Raw genomic sequence first — 22891 nt, 5'->3', positions numbered from 1 at the left:
ACCTACAACTCACAACCTTTTCTTACCAACCCATAACTATTTCTACCCCATTCACAAACCTTACACCGCCACTTCCCCTCTCGACCTTCCCACAATTGTCCCCCCTTTCCTCCTCCTCCTTCCCCTTTCTACCTACCCACCTACCTAACCAGGACACGTCCCATGAGTTCATGGGAGACGAGCCACTAGTGACATGATGAATACCTCGATGACCCAGTGATGAATACCTACATGTCTGATCCCCTTCAGAGCGTAGCTTCGTCTCCCGGACTCATGAAGAGATACGAAGCCACAGTAAGTATCGTCGGACATTATGACCACCACTTGAGAGAGAGAGAGAGAGAGAGAGAGAGAGAGAGAGAGAGAGAGAGAGAGAGAGAGAGAATAGAAGGGGAAAAAAATGAAATCCTAAACGATCGCACATTTCACACCTTCAAAAGGAGAAAGACGTGGATATCACCAACACCATATTCCATAAATATCCAGACCCAATGTGAACTAGGTGTCCAGAAAGGCTCACTCCTCCTACAGGATGCCTTAGCACTCCCGACCTTAAGGGGGGCGCCCCCCTAAGGGAAGTGAGCACTGTGTTGACGTGGGCCCACTAAACTCGGCGTGAATGATAACAGTACGGTACGGAGGTCTGGAAACGTGTATTCATTTATTCCTGGACTCTGCCGGGAGCAGTAAATTCCTGGAACGTACAGCCGTGCTAAGTTGCAGGGTGAAATACTAAAAGGTGAGTGATGGTCGACTCCAGACACAAGACCACTATATCGCTAATATTTTTTGGGGGAGGAGGGGAACCTGCGGTCTTATACGCTATTCTCGCCTCTAGTTACTATAGCTCTAAGGGCTATTTCCCCCCTCTCGGTGGGTCTCAAAATTGAGGTGCTAACTCGCGAACATTTTATTTGTGGCGGGAGTTACTGTTTTAGTCCTTCTGTATTGTTTAAATACGTTTCATTTTTTCCCCTTCGCCTCGGAAAACCTCGTGAATGAGGACTTGTATCTTCGGCTTAAAAGGTAAACACGGTATTCCGAGCAACAGTGAACTATAGGAGGCGAAGTCTGTGGACGCTTATGATCGTCCTGTGATCTCTAACTGCTCGTGTTATTATAACACTTATGGATCAGTGTAATGCGGCTGACGGGTATGAAAGAGCGGACTGCTTACTGAATTATGTACACACACACACACATATATATATATATATATATATATATATATATTTCAAGTACATATGCACGCATTTTTCACCTGCATTCAACGATTCTTTCCAAGTTCACGGAACGCTTAATCATTTGGCAACGGCAGATACGTTAAATTTCAGTAGTTTACATTCGGGTCTCCAGGCAGGTAAACTCACCTGCCCTCCCCCCACCTCCTCCTACACTCCACCCCTCATAACTGTAGCACTCGGTCAGTTTACTGCGCAACTCCACACGTCTTAATGTAGAAAAAAAAGAAAATTATCTCCCTAATTCGTAGAGACAAATTTTTTTTTCCCTTTTTTTTTTCCTTGGGCAAGACTTTGAACAAAAGTTTGAGTGTTGGTAACTTTTCCCGTTCATAATGATACAACTAAGATATATATTTATGAAAGAAATAATTCATTCCACGGTGGGGAAAGAAAATGGGAATCCTGAAATATATAGCAGACTGGCAAATTCTGAGATCCTCTATAATTAAGATCTTTGGCGAAAGATACAGAGTAAAAACATTTTAATCATAGGATAAACTTAGTACAGCAGCGAGAACATTAGTATCTCCTAATGTAGCGGTGTAATAAATCGTGCTATAATTAAAATTTGAATGCTAAACTCCACGAAAGTAAAGGACAAGATATATAAATTCCCGGACCCATTGCTGTAACTCACAAAGCCATTATAGATAATAGGGAACGTGGTATAAATAATATTCCACACCGAGCTAATGACGTTTGTAAATCCCTTAACAAATGGCGAGGGGGTAATTTCAGCCTCCCTCTTCCCTCCTCCTCCTCTTCTTCTACTCCTCTTCTTCTTCCTCCTCCTCCTCCTCTTCTTCCTCCTTCTCTTCCTCTTACTTTCCCTTCTCTTTCCCTCTCATTTTGCAGCCCTTCACACTACCTCTCTCTCTCTTTTTTTCATTCATTCATCCCACGTTCTCCCCGCTTCTCTCTCTCTCTCACACACGTACACAAACACTTATTTACCCCTCTTGCAGCCCCCACCCCCAACTCCCACTTCCCCTCCTTTTCCCGTGAAACAAACGTAAGAAAAGAAGAAAAATATTCGGAGGAGAGAGAGAGAGAGAGAGAGAGAGAGAGAGAGAGAGAGAGAGAGAGAGAGAGAGAGAGAGAGAGAGAGAGAGAGAGGAGTGCCGCAGAGGACCTGACGGTAAGCAACCACCTCCAATAGAGGATAAAAAACACACACTCTCACACACACACACACACACACATACACACACCAACCCCCCACCCCCCGGCCCGTGTTAAGACCAAGGGAAAACGTATCCTACAAGTTTAATTACTTTTCCTAACTCGTTATCAATCTAATTTACACATTCATTAAAACTTCCGACAGACTTTTCCAGAGGGCCCATCAAATCAAGTGGAAGGCTTTAACACTCTGTTCACTATTTCCGTTTATGTTTTTATTAAGAGGATGATTTTTTTTCCCCATTCCTGCGGGTTTACAGAACACTATGTATATACATTTCCTCCCGTCTATTGCGCATCTCATCCTCGATTAATTGATTGATGAAGTATTTCCCCCCTTCTGTAGCGCATCTCATCCTTAACTGATTGATTGATACAGTGTATCCTCTCGGTCCATAGCGCATCTCATCCTCAACTGATTGATTGATACGGTATTTTCCCCCTTCCGTAGCGCACCTCATCCTCAAATGATTGGTTGATGCGGTATTTCCCCCACGTCCGTATTGTATCTCTTTCTCAAGTGATTGATTGATTGATACGTTTGATACAGTATATCCTCTCGGTCCGTATTACGTCTCATCCTTAAATAATTTATTTACTTAGTTTTATTCTTTAGTTCTTATCTTTATCATTATATCAGTAAATGTTCTAATCTCATTTCACACCATTTTATTTTTCCTGCTACCTAATGTTACTTTGCCACCTACACTATTTTCTTCATATATTATCTAGGTGTTCATATATTATCATCATATGATCCTTTTCCGAGTACTTACATTTCTTTTTACCCCAGCAGATGGAAGTGACAACCTCAAACATCGAAGGAGTAAATCACAGAAGCATAAAGAATCTCAGGAAAAAAAAAATGGAACATCGAAGCACGTAAGAAAAGAGGTCGAAGACCTAAGAAAGACGAGTTCTCGAACCGAAGAAAGATATCGAAAAGCCTAAGATGATGAGGTATAGAACACTAGGAAACCCAGTGCAAAGGGTCTTTAGAGCATCGAAACATCTTGAATCCTCAATGCAGAGGACCAAGGATACGAAGAAGACGGACGGCCTCAGGATTATCGAAGCCTCGAAGACACAGGCCACCGATACTTTTTTTTTGAAACATCAAAGACACGAAAAATTATAACACCGTAAAGATAAAGGCCCTTGAAAACATGCAATGCCCCATCATACAGCTTTCTGAGAGTATCAACAAAACCATCAGTCAGACTCAATAGATGATAGATATTCTTACCAGAAAACTTACATCTAAATCACATATACCTAAACACACAGATATCTGGGATATCAAATTCCTTAAACAATTATAAAGTGTTCAAGACGAAGTGATCCATAAAGACACACACGCCCTTCAACTTTACAGTTCCTGAGAGGTATCGTAAATGGTTAATTAGTGACTGGGACACTAGTCCCCCTTAAATAAGGATTAATTGGGATACTCGTCCTCCTTAAATAAGAAGATACTGAGACACACGTCTTCCGTAAATAAGAACAAACTGGGACACACGTCTACCTTAAATAAGAACATACTGGGACACACATGTCCACCTTAAATAAGAACATACTGGGACACACATCTACCTTAAATAAGAACAAAGTAGGACACACGTCCTCCTTAAATGGTACAAGAACTGGAACATGAGGCATATCATTGATACATGTCCTGCAAAACTGTGGTTAGTAAAAGCCGATGTTAAGAACCCTTCTTCCGGTACTGTGTCCTTTTTTTTACTTACCGGATCCGTACTATTGAGTTCCAGCGACCGCAGTGCTCTGGAAGGCGCAGCAGGCGAATGGACAGCATGGGCTAGCTGGCAGAGAGGATTGGAAATACCAATTACTTCCAGGTCACCCAGGGTCATTCTACACACCTAAAATGTGGACGCGACCTTTCCCCTCCCTCCCTCCCAAACCCGATCTCTCCCCTTAAGGTGTCAATTGTAGGTTGAGAGACTGTGAGCCAACGACTGAGAGATAATGTAGTCATGGGCGGTAAATGAAGTCTCTTTTTCAATCTAGATATGAATGTACTCATGAGATTCGACAAAAAGATCATAGAGATACTTCATACTTTTTTGTCATATACCAACTCAAAATTTTGTACCTTTTTGGTCCCAGTACCTGATACTAAAGTATGAAGGTTGGATCTGATGGATACCTTAGCTTTTAGAACGAAAGGAATTTATGATATGTATTAGTTAGAAGCTATAGTGTTCATCCATTGAGAAGTGTATTAGGAAACAGATCTAACAACTGGACACGGAGAACTCAACATAGTGTCAACTTTATGATCTCTTTGTCGAATCTGTAGGACCCTGCTTGGTTAAACGACATCTTTGAGAAGCTAATAAGATTCAGTCCGCCTTATGAGAGCAGCCGAAAAGATCTTTTGTTTGCAACGCCCTTTCCATGTTAGAGGATCCTCTACTGCCCATTTCATGCCATAACAAAATGTAAACTAGTTTTAACAAGGCCAGCCAAGCTCTCATTTTGCGAGGACCAGTGCAAAGCAAGCGTGTCTCAACCACCTCTGTTCTCCTCATAAGCTTAGGCACCAAAGTCCGACCATGGTAAGCACTCTCTGTGTGCGAGGGCCAATCCCTGTAGTTAACCTACTGGCGAGCCAATGGCAAGAAAGCTCCACTAGTCGTAATCAACTCTAAATCAACGAGACAATTCTATCCTTGTGTTCACATCTTTACAAAGTCTGCACTTAAGATCCGATGAAGACAAGCGCTTCATGTGTACCGAAAGACCCAATATGGACACCAGCGATAGGGACTGAGTAAAGACGTAGCATGCATGCGTCAGATGGCCACTGGCCACTGATATACATATCACATTCTGCTAACGACTGTTGTCTTTGGAAACCAAGTATCTTAAAACTGACCCACTATTCAAGTCTACACTTTGCTAACATGAATCACGTGTGATCATGTTTCGTCTACGTTGCTCGAGCGGTTCCTCAATGAAACTCGACGTTTATGAAAGTCCCTCTGTTTGAGAAGTAAAAGTTGATGAATCTTGATCCAGGAACTAAACTTACCCTAGATTAACCCTACGTCATGAGGATGGATTGATTTAAATCTGATAGGGAAGCCCTCGGATGCAGTGTTACTTGATTATGTTTTGTCTTGATGTTTAGCGTCCTCAGTGTTGATAGATAATGTTTTGTGTTTTAGTGTCCCCAGCGTTGCTTGATAATGCTTGTGTTGTGTTATTTGCTTGGCTTCGAGAGACTAACATTTTCTTTCTTTTTTTTTTTTAAGACGAGGTGAAAATTCATTGCTGGTAGGCACGTTAGGAAGAGAGGCACTGGCCTACCACAAGCACTGGAAGATGGCTCATTCGCTGGTGTCCGTATCGAGTGACCATAGATTTACCTTAGCACAGCCCAACAACAAGCAGGCAAAAGGAAAAGCTATTTCAATCTTGTTATTGAAGCCTGATCATGCATGCAACCGCGCCAGAGTGAAAACCAATCTTGCAATACATTTCTAAGTGGGTCTTCGAAGGCCCCAGTCAGCCTCAGAAAGACTCAAGTCACTCAAGGAGTCACTTGACTTACTCAAGAAGTCATTGGAAATGTTCCCCTCCATTGCACGTATCATACACATCCACTCAACACACACTCGAGTTAACAACAACTCACTTTGTGAGGGTAGAGTTTATGAGGCCAAACACACACACACACACACACGCTCCAGGCTGGAGTCGGGGTTTTGTACTAAATATTTCATATAAACATAAATCATGTACCAAGATACATGTCACTGTGGATTATCTGGTTGAATGGAAACGAAATTCCATTTGCAAAATGCAAACTTTGTATCCCTGAAAAGCGAGTGTGTGTACATTTACAAAATGCAATCTTCTCAAGGATAATTATCATATTCCTCAGCTGAATACACATATCTTCTTAACCTGAGAACAGATCATTCCTTGAAGGCCTAATATAAGTGGAAAAATGCAACATAAATGAGCCCATTATAAATTCCAAACCCCCTACACAATAAGTAATTAACCAATAAGAGTAAGATTATAACCATAAGAGAATTACAATAAATCATTTACAGAACTGTAAATAAAAAGAAATTCACAGCTAATGAGAAAAAGAAGACTTAATATAACTATACAAACAAATGTATATATCATATAAGCAACAATCTATAAACATTCTTCATATAGCCCAAGCACCGAGGTATTGACCTCCCCCATCGTCAGCAGCTCAGGTAAGTTGTTATAGTAGTTCCAAAGACCAAAAGCAAACTACGTTTTAAGCTTAAATAATTCTGCTAGGATTATACATAGATAAATTATATATATATATATATATATATATATATATATATATATATATATATATATATATATATATATATATATAATCATTTTTCTGAAAACATCGTGTCTCACTTGTAAGCCCTAGAGTCAAGTTACCCACTTAATAAGCCCAGGCCATAACGCTTAATGGAGCCCCGCCCCTTGCAAAATCTATAGCATTAACCATCACCACAAGCCTACGAGTTAGTGAGGATCCAAACTCCTAAAAGAACCACACTTCAGTGATCAGAATCTGTCGAATTGGTTTCTTTAACATTAATTTTTGCGTTGTTCCTATACGTAATTGAATACATCTCTGTGTATATCTATAGATATCTATAACTAAGTATCTACATCATTTCGTGAAAATAGGGTTTTGCTTTCATGTAAAGTTAGTGCAAATTTGATAACACTAGCAAATTCTTTTAGCATAAATTCAATCATTTCTGGGAAGTTTCTAAATTTTCTTTATCTTAAAATCCTTGGAAATTCTTATTCTCAATGATTCTAAGGATAAACTAAACATATGTATATTTCAGTTGTTCTTCTTTTAGTCTGTTGTTAAACATATAACGTAAACAAACCACTTCCAGTACGCTGAAGTTAGGATACTCTTAGAATAAATTTCAACTTACAGAATAAACTTTTAAAAGCAAATTTCCTAAATGTGAGTTAAGTTACTCTCCCTCATGGCTGCATTCCTGCTTTTACCAAAGAGTTCCACGTCAGAGGAAGAACACCTCGTAAAACTATCTTCTTACCATATGAAATGTATTTTCCCCTAAAGCAAATATCACATAATATGTTCATCTTCATGAAATATATATATATATGACAAAAGCATTAAATCATATTTACCAATATAGAACACGAATGATGTAAACATTAGATATGTGTTTACATTGCGATTCCGTGTCAGTCGTGTAAACACTATATGTAACAGGTCATTGATCACAGTTATGTAAATGGGATAATTTAATATACATATCCTTCACCTTAGTTGTTGTTTCCATTCATCCCTGAATATAGCATGCACGCTTACATGAACCTTCACCTCCAACTGAAGTGTTTCAGTGGATTAGTTGAACATGGAGGTCCACCAAGAGCCTAGTTATTTTAAAGGATAAGACGCTCTTGTATCATGCAAACACCCAATAGAAGAGGAATCTAATGAGATATATAAAAGCCTGAAGCCTATATTCATTGCATTCATCTACGATGTGTAGTGATGCGAAATATTGAATCACAGGATCCAGATCTTATTCAGACAAGGAGAAAAACCTGTTTAGTTACATCAATTAGAGGTAGAAGGGGTAAAAAAAAAAAAAAAAAAGACATCATTCCACCTTGTAAGCTTGTTCAGGAACCATTATCGTCTAAACTGGTAGTTAGCTCGGTGAATATAGCCTTGTTAAATGACTGTATCTTAACAACCTATCCCACATCTACAGGTATAATTTCATGCGATTATTCGGCTAGATTTGAATACTAAGATCTCGTCCGCTGGTACGACTTTAGTCTTAAGGCGCGAGAGATCATTAGCCAATGATGTAGTGAGAGAACGTCTCTCGGCAACTAAGGCTGAAATTGCCTTTCAAAAGCAGCTTGGTATGCAAATGACTGATTGGTATCAATTAGAGTATTAACTGGCTCACTCGGGCTACCGTGGAGATCAACTTCTTAGAAGCAATTGAGTTCAGTGTTTTAGATTGGCTTTTGTGTTCAAGAACCAGCCAGTCATATGCATTAGAGGTAAAGAGGTATAAATTTAAGTCCACCCTCATCTTGAAATAAACTTTAGTATGTGAACATCTATCTATATCTATCTATCATATATATATATATATATATATATATATATATATATATATATATATATATATATATATACTAAACATGATCCTCTGTAGATATGAGAAAAAGCAAGGTGTGTGCCCCAGGAAGAAGAGATATTCAGATGGATTAGAAAAAAGAAATTACAAGAAGACTGGTGGGAAAGTAAAGCGAAAATGAGTTGCAATGAGACAAAGAAGTTAAAGTTGTAAATTTGAAAATTTCTATTATCGTATTCAAAGCACCGTAGTCAAACTGCTCTCATTACTACACCAACTTTCAGAGTTTCGCATTACAAGTGAACAGGAATGTGTCGAGATGATGGACCATCTTGAGCAAGCCTTCCACAATTATGTGAGACAGTGTCTCAACTTCCAAGCGACGACGCTTTACGTGGATCAGAATTTTCTCATTTTTTGTAGGAAATTCTCTACAAATGCTTGTAAGATCAGAGAGGTTTCTGCAGATACGGGGATGATGTCACTGAATTACGCAATTTAGTATACCAACTACGAAGACCAGTTGGTCATGATTCTAGCGTTTTGTTCGCTTTAGTTGTATACAACAGGTCCTCTTCAGGGCGTCATGGATATGACCCTGATAATTTCTGAAGTGGTGGGCATACCTAGATGTCAAAATCTTGCGTCCGACACATGTATTTCAATCATACTTACAACATATCTGTCGCCTCATTATACTCACGAGAGGGAAACTCATTCGTCAAGCACCGCAAAATATAATCCTAAGAAATATATTTTCTTCTTCACCTCATCTTCATCTAGGTGGCAATCTTATGTGATTTTAATTACCTTAAGATTAAGACTTCCGCTTCAAGTGTCCCCTGAGTGAGAGACCTTAATCACCCAGAGGTTCTAATTGAGGCTACAAGAGCCTTTACCCCTCTTGCCCACGAACACTCAAGCATCGCCAACAGGGAATCTAGTGCCGGGCGGTTCAGTGAGCTGCACTACTGTCGGATGCAAGCCACTTGGGCCCCTAATTATGTAATTAGGGAGACAAACCCCTGATTTTCCCTTGGTTAAATCTTGGCCGAAATCGAGAATAGGTGGGGAGCGATATGAAAACTTTGTAATTCCTTGGACTGGTCATTAGCCTTAATTTGTGTTTATGGAGTCATTTAATTCACATAAAAATGGGTTTAATACATTGTTAAATAAAGTTTCTGGAGGGTAAGAAAGAGAAGCGGAATCCAAAGCCTTTCATAATGAGAAGAGCACGATGATGGGTTCTGAGATTTATAGGAGGATGAGTAATCGCCTATTTTCTCCCAGAGTGTAATCGCATAACTTGGCTCGTAAATGACCATCAATCATAACTCTAGAGAGTACACACACACCACACACACACACACACACACAGCGTCTAAATAACTCTTTACTTGGCAATATCACTGATGCTCTAACGAGCACAAATCTGCTCGGTTTTTCTCCTACTCCATCACATGCTTTTAATCAGCAGTTTTAACCCCTCCCCTTCCCTCCCTCCCCCTTCAACTGTGTTGGGGAAAAAAAAAAGATGGACTCTCTCTCTCTCTCTCTCTCTCTCTCTCTCTCTCTCTCTCTCTCTCTCTCTGACCTCCCAATTAATTACTCCACACTCCCAGCGATCCTGCTGTATAATAATTAATCGATAAACGGAAATTATGGACTCGACGATAATTGAGATGCGCAGTTCTAATTTTCAGAGGGTCTAACTACCACCTCATGGAAGTTAAAGGTAAGTAACCAGGTCGTAACGAGGCGTCTCCTACATGACTGACAGTCAGTGGGCAGTTTGTGATGGAGTATCATACAACATGGTATGTTTGAGAAGACTTATAAATCCTATTTAATTGTAGTTCCTACAGCATGAGAGGGGTGGGGAATACTTCACGCCACATACTGTCACATTGTTTACATGGTGAGGTGTTGATGGGAGAAAACAATGTATTCAGTTTATTTCTTGAGGTCTTTGAGGACGTTTGTGTAAATATCAGAAGAAAGATGGGAAGGAACGTGGAGAAAAGTTACTTTCCTATCGAACTCTTCCAACTTACGAAAGATAATATTTATTTCGAGGGGAGATTTTTTTTTTTTTACGCCCATTTATTGAGGTAGAACTTTTTTGTGTGTGTTTGTGAAAAGGATGTATTTTTAATTTTGGAGAAATTTAGAAGTTTTCCCTGTCGGGTTAAGGGAAGAACTATAGATTCCGATTAAATGGGGACAGATTCTCTTTTTTTTTGTACTCAAACACATCTTACGAAGGGAGGAGAGAGTTTTTACTTCTTATAGGGAGATGGAGAGAGGAACTATATACCAAGGGAATCTCGGGGAATACGTCTGAAGCAATAGGAGGGGGGGGGGGTGATGTTTATATAGGATCCCATTTTGTAAGGGTATTTGTGAGTGAGGTGTTTGTTCAGCGGTGTTTTATAGAGAGAAAAATGTGTAGGAGTGTTTGTACAAGTGTTGTCCTGAGGACGTTGGTGTGGGTCTGTTTGTGTGGGCAATGTTTGCTTATGTTGTCTGAATGAGGGAATTGCATGGGGGGGGGGGGAGTTATGAGTATCTAAGCTGCACTTTCCAATGAACATTGTCTACATTCGGAATCATTTTGAAGTTAACCAATGTACCTGACTTATTCGATGTATAATACATACTTTGCGTAGGTTGTATTGAAATCATGTGGGGGGAAAAAGGATTCAGAGTACGACCCGGGAAAGACAATAGATGTGTAGGGAAGGTTTGCGTTATGTAATCTCGATGTAGGAAGATCATGCATTCTTTCCTATATCTGAGATAACGTTGAAGAAGGAGGACGAGGAAAAGAAAAACCAGGAGGAGGAGGAGGAGAAGGAGGGAGCAGTCTATCACCCAGAACGTTAAAGGACGTTTGAGGGTGCCAGACGGTTGATATAATGTTGTGGACTCTGAAGAGAGAGAGAGAGAGGAGAGAGAGAGAGAGAGAGAGAGAGAGAGAGAGAGAGAGAGAGAGAGAGAGAGAAACCAATATAACATTTACCCCTAATAATCATCTATATATCTCCTATACATTTATTTCCTCTGGTTTAATACATGTCCATAAACAAGATCCGCTTAATAATAGGGATTAAACTGAACTTAAAACTCGATTTGGCAATATATATATAAGCTTTGGCCTGTTACAAATGGATGTAATTTCCATTCATGAAAGCCCGTACGGGGAGGATGGCTTTCAGATAGAAACGATCACAATAGATTAATAACAGAGTCCCCCCACAGTCAGCAAGTCCTGTGCTGGTCTAGCAACTCACTACATAAATGCACACGAATACTCACATATACAATGGTACATGCAGATACATGATCACATAGACAATATAATATATATATATATATATATATATATATATATATATATATATATATATATATATATATATATATATGACCTTGGCTATTCTGTACTGAGTGAACGTTCAATCTTTTTTTTTCCCCCGCCAGCTGTCTTGGTAATCTCTCTTGAGTTACAACTGGCATTGTCAGTGGGAGGTGCGTCATTATAACAATTGAATAGAATCAAATTAGGCTCGTAACTCCTTGCACGTGTGATGGATTAGTGCTTATCGTTACGTTGCTGCAAAATACAACCGTCAGAGTGAAATATTTACGGACAGGCATGTGAGGAATTAGCTCACAAGGTAAGCCATTTAGCTACTACATTTTCTTGCCTTGAAAGTCTTATGTAAATATAGAGGAAAATGAATGAAAAATATGTTGTTGTTGTGTTGTTGCTTTTGTTGTTGCTGTATTTGTTGTTGTCAGTATTTGTCACTGCTGCAGGGCGTGTAGAACAAGATTTATTAGGGGTAACTTCGCTAATGTAAGATTGCATTGATAAGTGTCGCAACCCCAAAATGACACTAGTTTTGAAAGGGATTTTCGAATGTTTTACACCATAATTCTTGCATATGATAAACTTAAAATCAAGATTATATTTATTTCTTGCTATTCTTATGTATTTGCGTCAAATCGGATGATTTTAAGATAAATAAAGGGTGGTTAGAATGGTTGGGTTTAAGCACTCCATTTTGTTATGATCTGGCGTCATAGAAAATAAGCTTCTCAGAAAATGTGGGTAATAAGTTCGTAACAGATTATGATATCTTTACTAGATGACGAAAGAAGAGGGAATATACTTTTTTGAAATTTTTTCTTTATACAGATGAGCAGAAATCTAATTATTAAGATTATCTAGTCATTTTAGCGTGGGATATAAAAAGTTCTCTTATAAATATAGAAAATACAGCAAATATTGGGGTAACTTTTATATTTATTTTACTTTTGGAAAAAGCCGATCAGAAGCATTCATCATGGCACCAAGTAGTAGTAGTGGTGGTATTAAGGCATTACGTTATAATAAGCCCCAAGAGATGACACTAATGTTACTATGAGAACAACGCCAAGACCAGAATAATGACGTAACGATGCTGGCACGTAATAAGCATCACTCTTGTTTACATCTGAAATTATGCAAGTGTATCAAAGCATTTTATATATATATATATATATATATATATATATATATATATATATATATATACATTATATATATATATACATGTATATATATATATACATGTATATATATATATATATATACATGTATATATATATATATATATACATGTATATATATATATATATATATATATATATATATATATATATATATACATGTATATATATATATATATATATATATATATATATATATATATATATATATATATATACATGTATATATATATATATATATATATATATATATATATATATATATATATATATATATATATATATATATATATATATATATATATATATATATATATATATATATATATATATATCACGAGTTCTCACTGCTTTTATATCAAACTAGCTATTTTCCTCCATACTTTACCCATTCGTCCCTCTTTATCTTACCCACCTACCTCTTCATCCACTCAAAAGTTACGTATACTCTTCTTCATAATCTCAAAAAAACAACAAGGCCTAGATGCAAGAACAACACCGGTTCTTCCATGATATCATAAAGCAGGACCGTGTCATACCCACTGAGAGACAATTATAACCCGAGCTCTGTAGTTTCATATTTGAGAGTGGGGTAGTTTATTTTCATAGTGTCATGTTTATAGCCCCTCGCACGGTCATTGCCGTGAGGGATGTGTGGGTCGGGGGAGGACATGGGTTGTGAAGGGAGGAAGAGGATAAGACAGGATATATATCTTTTTCCTTCGCGATTATCTGAGAACTTAAGTGCATACGTTAAGACGGGGAATTTGGGGGAAATTTACTGAAGAGTAGTAGAACGCCACGAGGTTTAGTACACATAAAACTACACTCAGTTTTGTGATGCATAAAACGTTTCAAGAGAGTGAAAAGATACTTGGATATATGTCAGAGTCGTGTCCATTCTTAGCGTAGTTTGATATATAACTGTACATGAGATTCGAAACACGGAACTAAGGCAGAGGAAAGAAGATAAAGATAAAAATAAGTGATAATGAACACTATCCAGAGCAACAACGGAAGAAACGAAAATCTATTTCCAAAATCTTATAAAATGCCATTTTCAAAATGCTGAGACAAAAAGAAAATACACTTTTCACAAGACGACGAATCTTTTGGTAAGACAGAAACATGTTATTCTCATATCGTTACATTTAAAGACACACTTTTTAAGTTTCGGGGGGGGGGGGGGGTGGGGCAGGGATGAAACCCAGCTGAGCAGGATGGACTCTGCGACTGAATAGAGCTGCTTAAAAGGCATCACTCGCTCCACTGTCTCGTTCACACTCTACATGCTAATGTCACACTCTACCGTCAGGTTCTACCTCGGGGCCATTCCCTTGCTCTCATTACATTCTACAGCAGCTGTTCTCCATCCTATATTATGCCTCCCATTTCCCCTCCCCACCTATTACATCCACTGCTCTTCCTGTTACACACTCAACAGGGTATAGCTTCGTACTTACTCCCAGTTTCCCCATCTATTTTCAGGTTACACTTTTCGCTTCACCAGTTCATTCCACTCCTTCCTTCACACTTTATAAGTACCACTTTCTGTCCCTTTGTACATTATGCCTTCAGCTCACTTTCTACTTATAAATGTACTTGCAATTTTTTCTTCTTTTTCTTCCGTCAAGTCCTTTTCGTTTACAAGCTATCACCCTCCTATTATTTGCATTGATTTGTTTCCCTCCCTTCTTTATACTTACAAGTTATCATCCCCCATAAGAACCAAATAATTTTCCCCTCTCCTTCACATACTGCTAACCCCCTCCTCCACCTGCAGAACATCCCCTCCCTTTTGTACTTCCATGTCATCCACCCATCTTCACCCATTTCATACAAAAAAAAACTAATGATAAAAGAGACGTGACATTTATCACAGAATATAGAAGATTAATGAGGATGGTAACTTCAAACTCTACCGTAATAATCAGGATATCTCCATCTGTGCTACCCACTGTGGAAGACACAGACACATGCAAGAGGCAGTTACACGAAGTGAGAACGATCGTATTCTTTCGAGTCCTAACCGGTCATAAACACTTTCAACATCTTCATTTCACCTTTACTTCCACACTCCCACTTTGCAAACCTCCTCTTTACCCTCTACCCCTTCCCTTCCTCCTCTTGGATTAGCCCTTTCAAAACTTTCTTTTTTTAACGGGCTCTCTAAGCGTGTGTAAATGCCCCCAAAATACAAGTTTTACAATCAAAGTACCGAGGTGGTGTAAGGGTAAGTGGTCCTCATGCAAGAGATGTCGTGGTCTGTTATGGTAAAGGTCTCATGAGCCGTTTCTTCGCGAAAGCAGAAAACACAGAATAATGTTTTACTATAATCATTTTCTTACATTCGTTTTGAAGAGAGTTTACAAACAACAAAGATCTCATTTTTTAACTACAAACTGAGTATTGACTCTTTTAAGTCCAGTCTTTTCTAACTGTTGTAAACAACAGTAACGTAATGTTATTCTTTTACCTTCATTGTGAAATAGGATTCTTTTCAAGGAATAGATTACATTATTCTTAGATGTACATCTTCTCACGCAGCAGCTGAAAATCTATCAAAGTAGAGATAAATTTTGATCACCGATCTTTTGATTACATTTCTTAGCAAAGACCGAAGCGTTTTGAAAAAGTATAAGAGGATCTAGTACGTTTGTCTTACTGTGTTTTCCTTTGGTCTGAATACCGTGTCCCTAGTTATGCTAAAAATCTCTAGTATTAGTAAAACTTGACAATAAGACAGTATTCAACTTTTGTTAATAATTAACAACAATGCAAAGTCTACGAATACTCATTTCTCTTATCAGTTTTCCCTAAATTTTCTGCTTTTTGAAAAATATTTAATGAAATCAGTCGGAACCTTTCATCCTGGCGTTTAAGCACATCCTCTCTTCATTTTTGAGAACCATGTCTTTGCATGTCACTCCTTTATTTCAATTCATCCATTCCAATTACTCTTACGAGGGCGTTCATTCCAATTAGCTTTGGCGGATAATTAGACGCGCGGTCAATGTGACATTTATGCTCAAAGTTGACTGAGAACACAATTTACCAGACCCGTAAACCACACAACACGGTTGATTAAAACGATTCTCTCCAACACACCTCGTGTTTAGTTCAATTAACCAATTACAAATTCTCCTCAATAGGACTATTTTTCTTTTCTAAGGGAAGATGCTTACTTTCGAGTGAGGAGGATCCTTCTGCTTTACTATCCTATCTCTGTCAATATGATTTAGGAGTTTAGGACACAATTATTATCCTTAAGGCGACGAATTCGTCCAAGACCATAAGATTTTCTGTTATCTGGCTCTCCCATGTACTACAGTGCCCTGTCCTTCAGCAAGTAACCTCTTCATAGACCATTAGGTCTTCTGTAAACTGGTCTTCCCATGTATTGACATGTATAGTCCTCCAGCAGATAACCTCGTCATAGACCATCAAGTCTTCAGTTAGCTAGCTCCCCCATTCACGACCTTCCAATAGTTAACCCCATAATAGATCATAAGGTTTTCTGTAAAGTGTCCTCTTTGTGTTCCACTATGTATATATCCTCGAGAACCTACGTTGGATTTGTACTATGAGGCAGAGTTAGTGGGTAGAGAAGGAAAGAATAGATCTACTCGAGTAATGTAGACGTATCAAATATTATTTACTTGTAAAGAAAATGATGATTTAACTCATTTATTATGCCAGTGGAGACCCCCCAGAGGTGAAGCAGAAGTTATACTTTTATACATTCATGATATTCGTGTCAGGTGTAAAAAAGACGGAACATGAATGGATTATATATATATAGGATAGGGGAGAAAGAATACTTCCCACGTATTCCCTGCGTGTCGTAGAAGGCGACTAAAAGGGAAGGGAGCGGGGGGCTGGAAATCCTCCCCTCTCGTTTTTTTTTTTTTTTTTTTTTTTTCCAAAAGAAGGAACAGAGAAGGGGGCCAGGTGAGGGTATTCCCTCAAAGGCCCAGTCCTCTGTTCTTAACGCTACCTCGCTATCGCGGGAAATGGCGAATAGTATGAAAAAAATATATATATATATATATATATATATATATATATATATATATATATTAATGGACATAGTTTTCATTTTGTTATCAATGCTATAAATGGTTTAATAAGGTTAGGAATGTCCTGATTGGCTGGATTTTTTGTTAATGGCTTATTGAATGGACGATGACCCAATGATATTTTAATGAGAGACGAGCAAGAATTGTAATTGGTCGTCCAGGATGTTCTCGTCACCGCGAGATAGCTTTTGTTTATTCTGTGATCGGACGACTGGACTCTAAAGATAAAGATTCAGATACTGTAAGGTTTCACAAGTGCTGACAAGTTGACGTTGCTCGTAACTTTAAGTCGAGATAGAATAATATATCATATATACAGTGTGGTGAGGTTTGTGCGTGTGTGTGTGTGTGTGTGTATCTATACCTTTTGATCGTATATCAACGCACACTTGTGTGGACACATCTACTCCAGAGCTGTAGTTCCTTTTAACAGTTAAAACCACAATGGGAAACCACAGTGGCAAAACCCCACCACATCCCAGACACAACTCAAACCAACATATGTTCTTCACTCGAGAGGAACACACGACAGGCGTGAAGACTCCTAAGCGGCAGAAGTTCATAGACCTATTTGTTATTGATAAATGTTATTTAAAGGGACAGTTATGCATTCTACACACACCATCCTGGTCGAGGAAGTTTATGGACTCTCTTAGCTCACACAAAAGCAGTTCAATTTCCCCCGGGAATGTATCTCACTGCACCAAGATTCATCGAGAGGGCACAGTCCCTCGATGGCACGGGTTCCAAAACACATGTTTCTTGTTGGGGGTCTTCCTCACAAAACAGCTGTCGGAGGAGGGGACGGAGGACACCTGTCATCTCTGGGGTTACAACCGGCGTGTGTGTGTGTGTGTGTGTGTCTTGTGATTTCTCGACGGCGCAAAAGAGGTGGAGAGAGAGAGAGAGAGAGAGAGAGAGAGAGAGAGAGAGAGAGAGAGAGAGAGAGAGAGAGATCATATCTACGAAGATGAAGACATCTAGAGAAAAAAAAAGTCAATCAAAACTAAAAAAAAAAAAACTACATAAACAAGGAGAAAAGGACATCAAAGCCATTAAAATGACAACAACTACCCTCAAGTTCGTTCATCATTAATAGTTTCATTGTCCTCGTCACCCTTATGTCATCCGACTTTACGTAAGCTGGCATTCGACACGATAGTATAATGAGTAAACTTAAGTTTCAAATTTACAAGCATTGGGATAGGATTTCCGGCCTGTTGTATGGCGTGGGAAGTCTTGTTTTTCCACTGTTTGTTTAACGAGGGATTCCATGTTCCCAAAACTCACGTGTTTTTATGAGCTGCGACCTTTGTCTCCTGTCTGTTTAGGTAATAAGATGCGTAGATACCTTCAAGCTGCACACACACACACATCAATAGGGGTCAAGAATATTCAAGAATCATAGAAGTACTTTAGAATCTTTTCGAGGATTCATATTCATGGGAATCATAACACATGAAATGAAGATAACCTAACGTCTCTCTCTCTCTCTCTCTCTCTCTCTCTCTCTCTCTCTCTCTCTCTCTCTCTCTCTCTCTGGCATGGGAGATACGTACAAAGGACTCCGGACTTATGAATGTACCATCATCTCGAGACACTTACAAACGAAGGACCTCCCACTTCACTCGTCTCCTCCTTGTTGTCTGATACACTACAGGGACCGTCTGGAACCCCCGTCAGAATATTACGAGTAACACGAGCGCGTGATAAAGTTATAAACACGTCATTGTAACAGATTGCCTCTTTCGACCACTCCACAGGAGGTGCTCAGAATGTGCCAGGGCTGTTTTTTAGTCAGTGCTTTGATACTCTTTGCAGCTTTGCACATCAGGAATGTACGCTACAGTTACTGTTCTGCAGCAGAAAGTCTCGTCAATAACACCAGTTCGTCTATTATCTGTCTTTCCCGTTGTATTCCTACGTACAGCCCTCCAGCTGATAACCTCGTTATAGACCATCAGGTCTTAAGTTATCTGTCTTCCTCACGTATCCCCATGTACTGTCTTCCAGCAGATGATCTCCTCATAGACCATCAAATCTTCTGTTGATACACCATCAAGTCTTCTGCTACCTCTTCCCAGATACTCCCATGTACTAACGACAGAACAGTGTAGCAATATAGAGAAAATAGTACAGGGGCGTTATACGTAATTCTACAGGGTTTTCAGCCTTGCTTTATGGCATAACGAACCCAAAAGGAGTTCAGAGATAGGTTGGTATTCTAGGTCTAGCTCATCCTCCCTTAAGTCGTGGCCAGATGACCTAAATAAGAGGCCTTTTGGTCTCGCCTCGAGTCGTTTTGTGGTCCGCGAAGGTCCCAGGGAGACCAACTTCCTCCCCTTTAACTACCTCCTGGCTCTGCCGCTCTACCTGACGAAGTGTCCAGCAAAGCTATAATTTACGTATAATTTGTGGACACTCAACGTCAGTCGCATTGTTGTTGCACATGGTTTTAAGTCCGAGGGTGTGAAGTGGGAATTATGACACGCACAAACTGCATGACACCATCCGAGCAGAAAATTGGGGGAATGTTCATTTGCATATTATATCTGCTTCGTTCATATTGTTCTTTAATCTTTTCGGATCTTTATCTACGTGAGCGAGTTTGCTTTTTCCTATAACTGCAAAGATTGATGTCTTATAAGATGTGTGTGGGTTTTAGAGGTGTACCGATTTGTGAAGTTTAAACAATTATCTTTTTTTTGAATTTCTTAAATTTTGACGTGTGATCTTTCTAATCAAGATCTAAGTCTGTATCTAAATTTTGGTGTAATTGACGTATAAACGAGTTAATGATGAACGGTTTATTGGCTAAGTTGATTACAAATCGTAATAAATTCGATACAGTAGGAGTCAAACAGATCTTAAAGGATTAACCTCTAAATCATATAGTATCAGGGACCATTTTTTGTGTTCCATTTCGATTCCTCTGTGTCATTTTGCATAGATAGATACATATGTTTTGCAATATTGTGAAATTGATATAGCAACCAAATATTTATGTTTTATCGTTTCATTTGGTACAGCAACTTACATACGAGTGTTTTATATATATATATATATATATATATATATATATATATATATATATATATATATATATATATGTATATATATATATATATATACCTATATATGTCCTTTGGAAAAAAGGACAAAATCATGTTACTTCATATCAAAACTATTTGTTAAACAAAACATATTAACTTCCTTTAAAGCGATGAACTGATACACATTCACTGTGCAAAATACATATAAAAAAAAGCTAAATATCTATATACGTAACAAATTGTATAGACGCGTAAACACATCGTGAGTTAATTGTTTGCAAACTTGGCTGGTCAAACACTGAGTTTGTTTGCACTGGACTTAATATAGAATATGCTGTGGCATATTTACGTGTATAACGATGATATGAAACGGGCGCTGTATAGAGGTTGGGAGGGGGGAGAAGGGACTGATGGGCTGCATATATTGGAAAATATAATCTCTTTTTTCCCAGGACCATTTCCGTCTAGATATACGATAGCCTAGGTAGACAGTGTTTAGATGAGGAATTTGAGAAATGAATCTATTTTTCTGTGCTTCATCCCAAGAGAAAAAAAAAGAAAAATCTCGAAAGTAATTCTTAAGTCATTAGGATAAAGTTATGGAAATAATTCTCTTTCGTGAACTTAGGTGTTGAAAGGATTATCACTAAGATCTCGAGTGTATTTCTGTACAATTATCTTAGAATTATATTTACTCTCGGTATCAGCAATGAAGAAAGCCTACGGCAGAGAATCTCATGATCTGAGGACAAAAATCAAACCAAGAACCTTAGTATCTACGTGCTTTCAGTAGCTAAGAATCCCATCTTTTCAGCACGTTCAGTATCTAAGAATCCCGATTCTAGAGCACTTCCAGTAGCAAAGCACCCAAGAACATGCCACTCTAAAGACCTAAGGTACAGAACGTTTCTTTAAGCATACTACCTAAAGATTCCACTTTTGGGGGGACTAAGAATCCTGCTGATTATGTTTAGTGGTCAAGAATCACAGAACCTGACTAACTTCAGAGGCTAAGAATCCGAAGAATCGAGGATTTTGAGAAAAATCTCATCGGCATTTCTTTCCTTGCACCAATCTAGGTGTTCTAATTCCTTGATATCATCTAAACATGGGTGTCTGATTGGCTGATCCCATTCCGGAATGCGGCGTCCTTGAACTGTCAGACTTTAGACCAATCAATTAAATTGGCTGTTCCGGCAAGGCAAGACGTTACATAACTTCAATCAGTCAAAAGATAATAAAGAAAAATGTTGTCATAATCATCAATGAATATTCTAGAGAGGAATTATGTTCGTGAATCTTATGAATTCAATGATTCACTCGATCTATCATTTGTTATCATCTCTACCATAACTTAGCTGTCATCGGAGATCAACCTTAGACACTGGCACAAAAGTGAGTCTTCTGGGGAATCGACGACAGGTAGATATTTATTCAGCTACATGAATCAGGTCGTGGGAGTTCAGGAGGGAGCAGCCCAGGAGGGAGCTCAAGAGGGAGGGTGGGAAAGAGGTCACAAATTGAGAGGGAGGAAGGTGCTGGAGGAAGTCCAAGGACTCATCTCAGGACCGTTTGGGTAAGAACATCCTTCCAATTTCTCCCACTACCAGCCACAGACGAATGGCCATAACCCCTACACCCCAAGACGGTAACTCCCACTAAACTAAATAGAACGATGTTGTGTCCTTGTTCGTTGCCGCATTACGAATGATGAGGAAGCATTCGTCATCCGTGGAGACAAGAATTTCTAATCCTGTCTATTCATTAGTTACAATGAAAGAAAAGGCTTTGGACTATGCAGAAAAAGAAAGTATGTAGGGTAGGTGTTGACTACGTTTGAGAAGCGATATCTACGAAGTTTCTATATCAAATCTGCCCATCCACTACGCTTCACGAACCGTCATTATAAACAACACTCGAGTCTATGTACCCTCCATGGAAGATAAATATTTCAGTTACTGATCACCGGTATGAGGATTTACCTATGAACCGAATCACTCAAGACCTGAGTTCCTTATGACAGAATCATTTGTACTTTTTGATGGCAGCAGCTGACCCTAGTGCTAGTTTTAATCTCTCTCTCTCTCTCTCTCTCTCTCTCTCTCTCTCTCTCTCTCAGACAGTGGATGTACACAGACACCGAAACTAACACACACACACACACACACACACATGCATACGCATTCCTGGGGAAAAAAGAATAAAAAAAAGATAGGAATTCAGCTCCCGTCGTGTGATGGCATTGCCAAAATATTTGCATTTATGTAAAACAGAGATACCTAACTGGCAGATAAAATCAGGAGGTGGAAAATTAAGAACTCCCCCCCAAAAACAGAGACTTAGAGCTTCATCAGCACCCTTCCCAAAAAAAGAGAATGTATATACATATTACTCGCATTCCCCACCCAGACTGTCAGTCTAGAGTCTGAACAGCCATCCATTCCGACCCCAAGGATGCTACTCTCTCTCTCTCTCTCACACACACACATACACACACACACAGCCTGCACAGTAATGGTGTCTATCCAAAGTCCTGTGCGGAGAGCCTTGTGAGTTGACTTTGAGCGGATCCATCCAAGTCCTGTTTGCACGTCAAATCTGAGCAC

At 38.9% G+C, this 22891-nt stretch overlaps 1 protein-coding gene across 6 annotated transcripts in view; it reads right to left on the bottom strand.

The window, feature by feature from the left end:
- The window catches only part of LOC139756572 (homeotic protein ultrabithorax-like), an 821256-nt gene extending 814502 nt beyond the window's left edge, over positions 1-6754 (bottom strand). For 2 of the 6 annotated variants that reach the window (XM_071676182.1, XM_071676183.1), the window contains exon 1: positions 4175-6754. In XM_071676182.1, coding sequence (XP_071532283.1) covers positions 4175-4300 — 126 coding nt within the window. In that variant the 5' untranslated portion in view covers positions 4301-6754. The remainder of the gene's footprint in view (positions 1-4174) is intronic. The other 4 variants (XR_011714386.1, XM_071676181.1, XM_071676189.1 and 1 more) reach the window with 4 other exon arrangements.
- Between the last annotated feature and the right edge of the window lie 16137 nt (positions 6755-22891).

Source organism: Panulirus ornatus, chromosome 22 (genome assembly GCF_036320965.1).
Source record: "Panulirus ornatus isolate Po-2019 chromosome 22, ASM3632096v1, whole genome shotgun sequence".
Lineage (NCBI taxonomy): Eukaryota > Metazoa > Arthropoda > Malacostraca > Decapoda > Palinuridae > Panulirus > Panulirus ornatus.
This window is presented reverse-complemented; position numbering and strand designations above follow the sequence as displayed.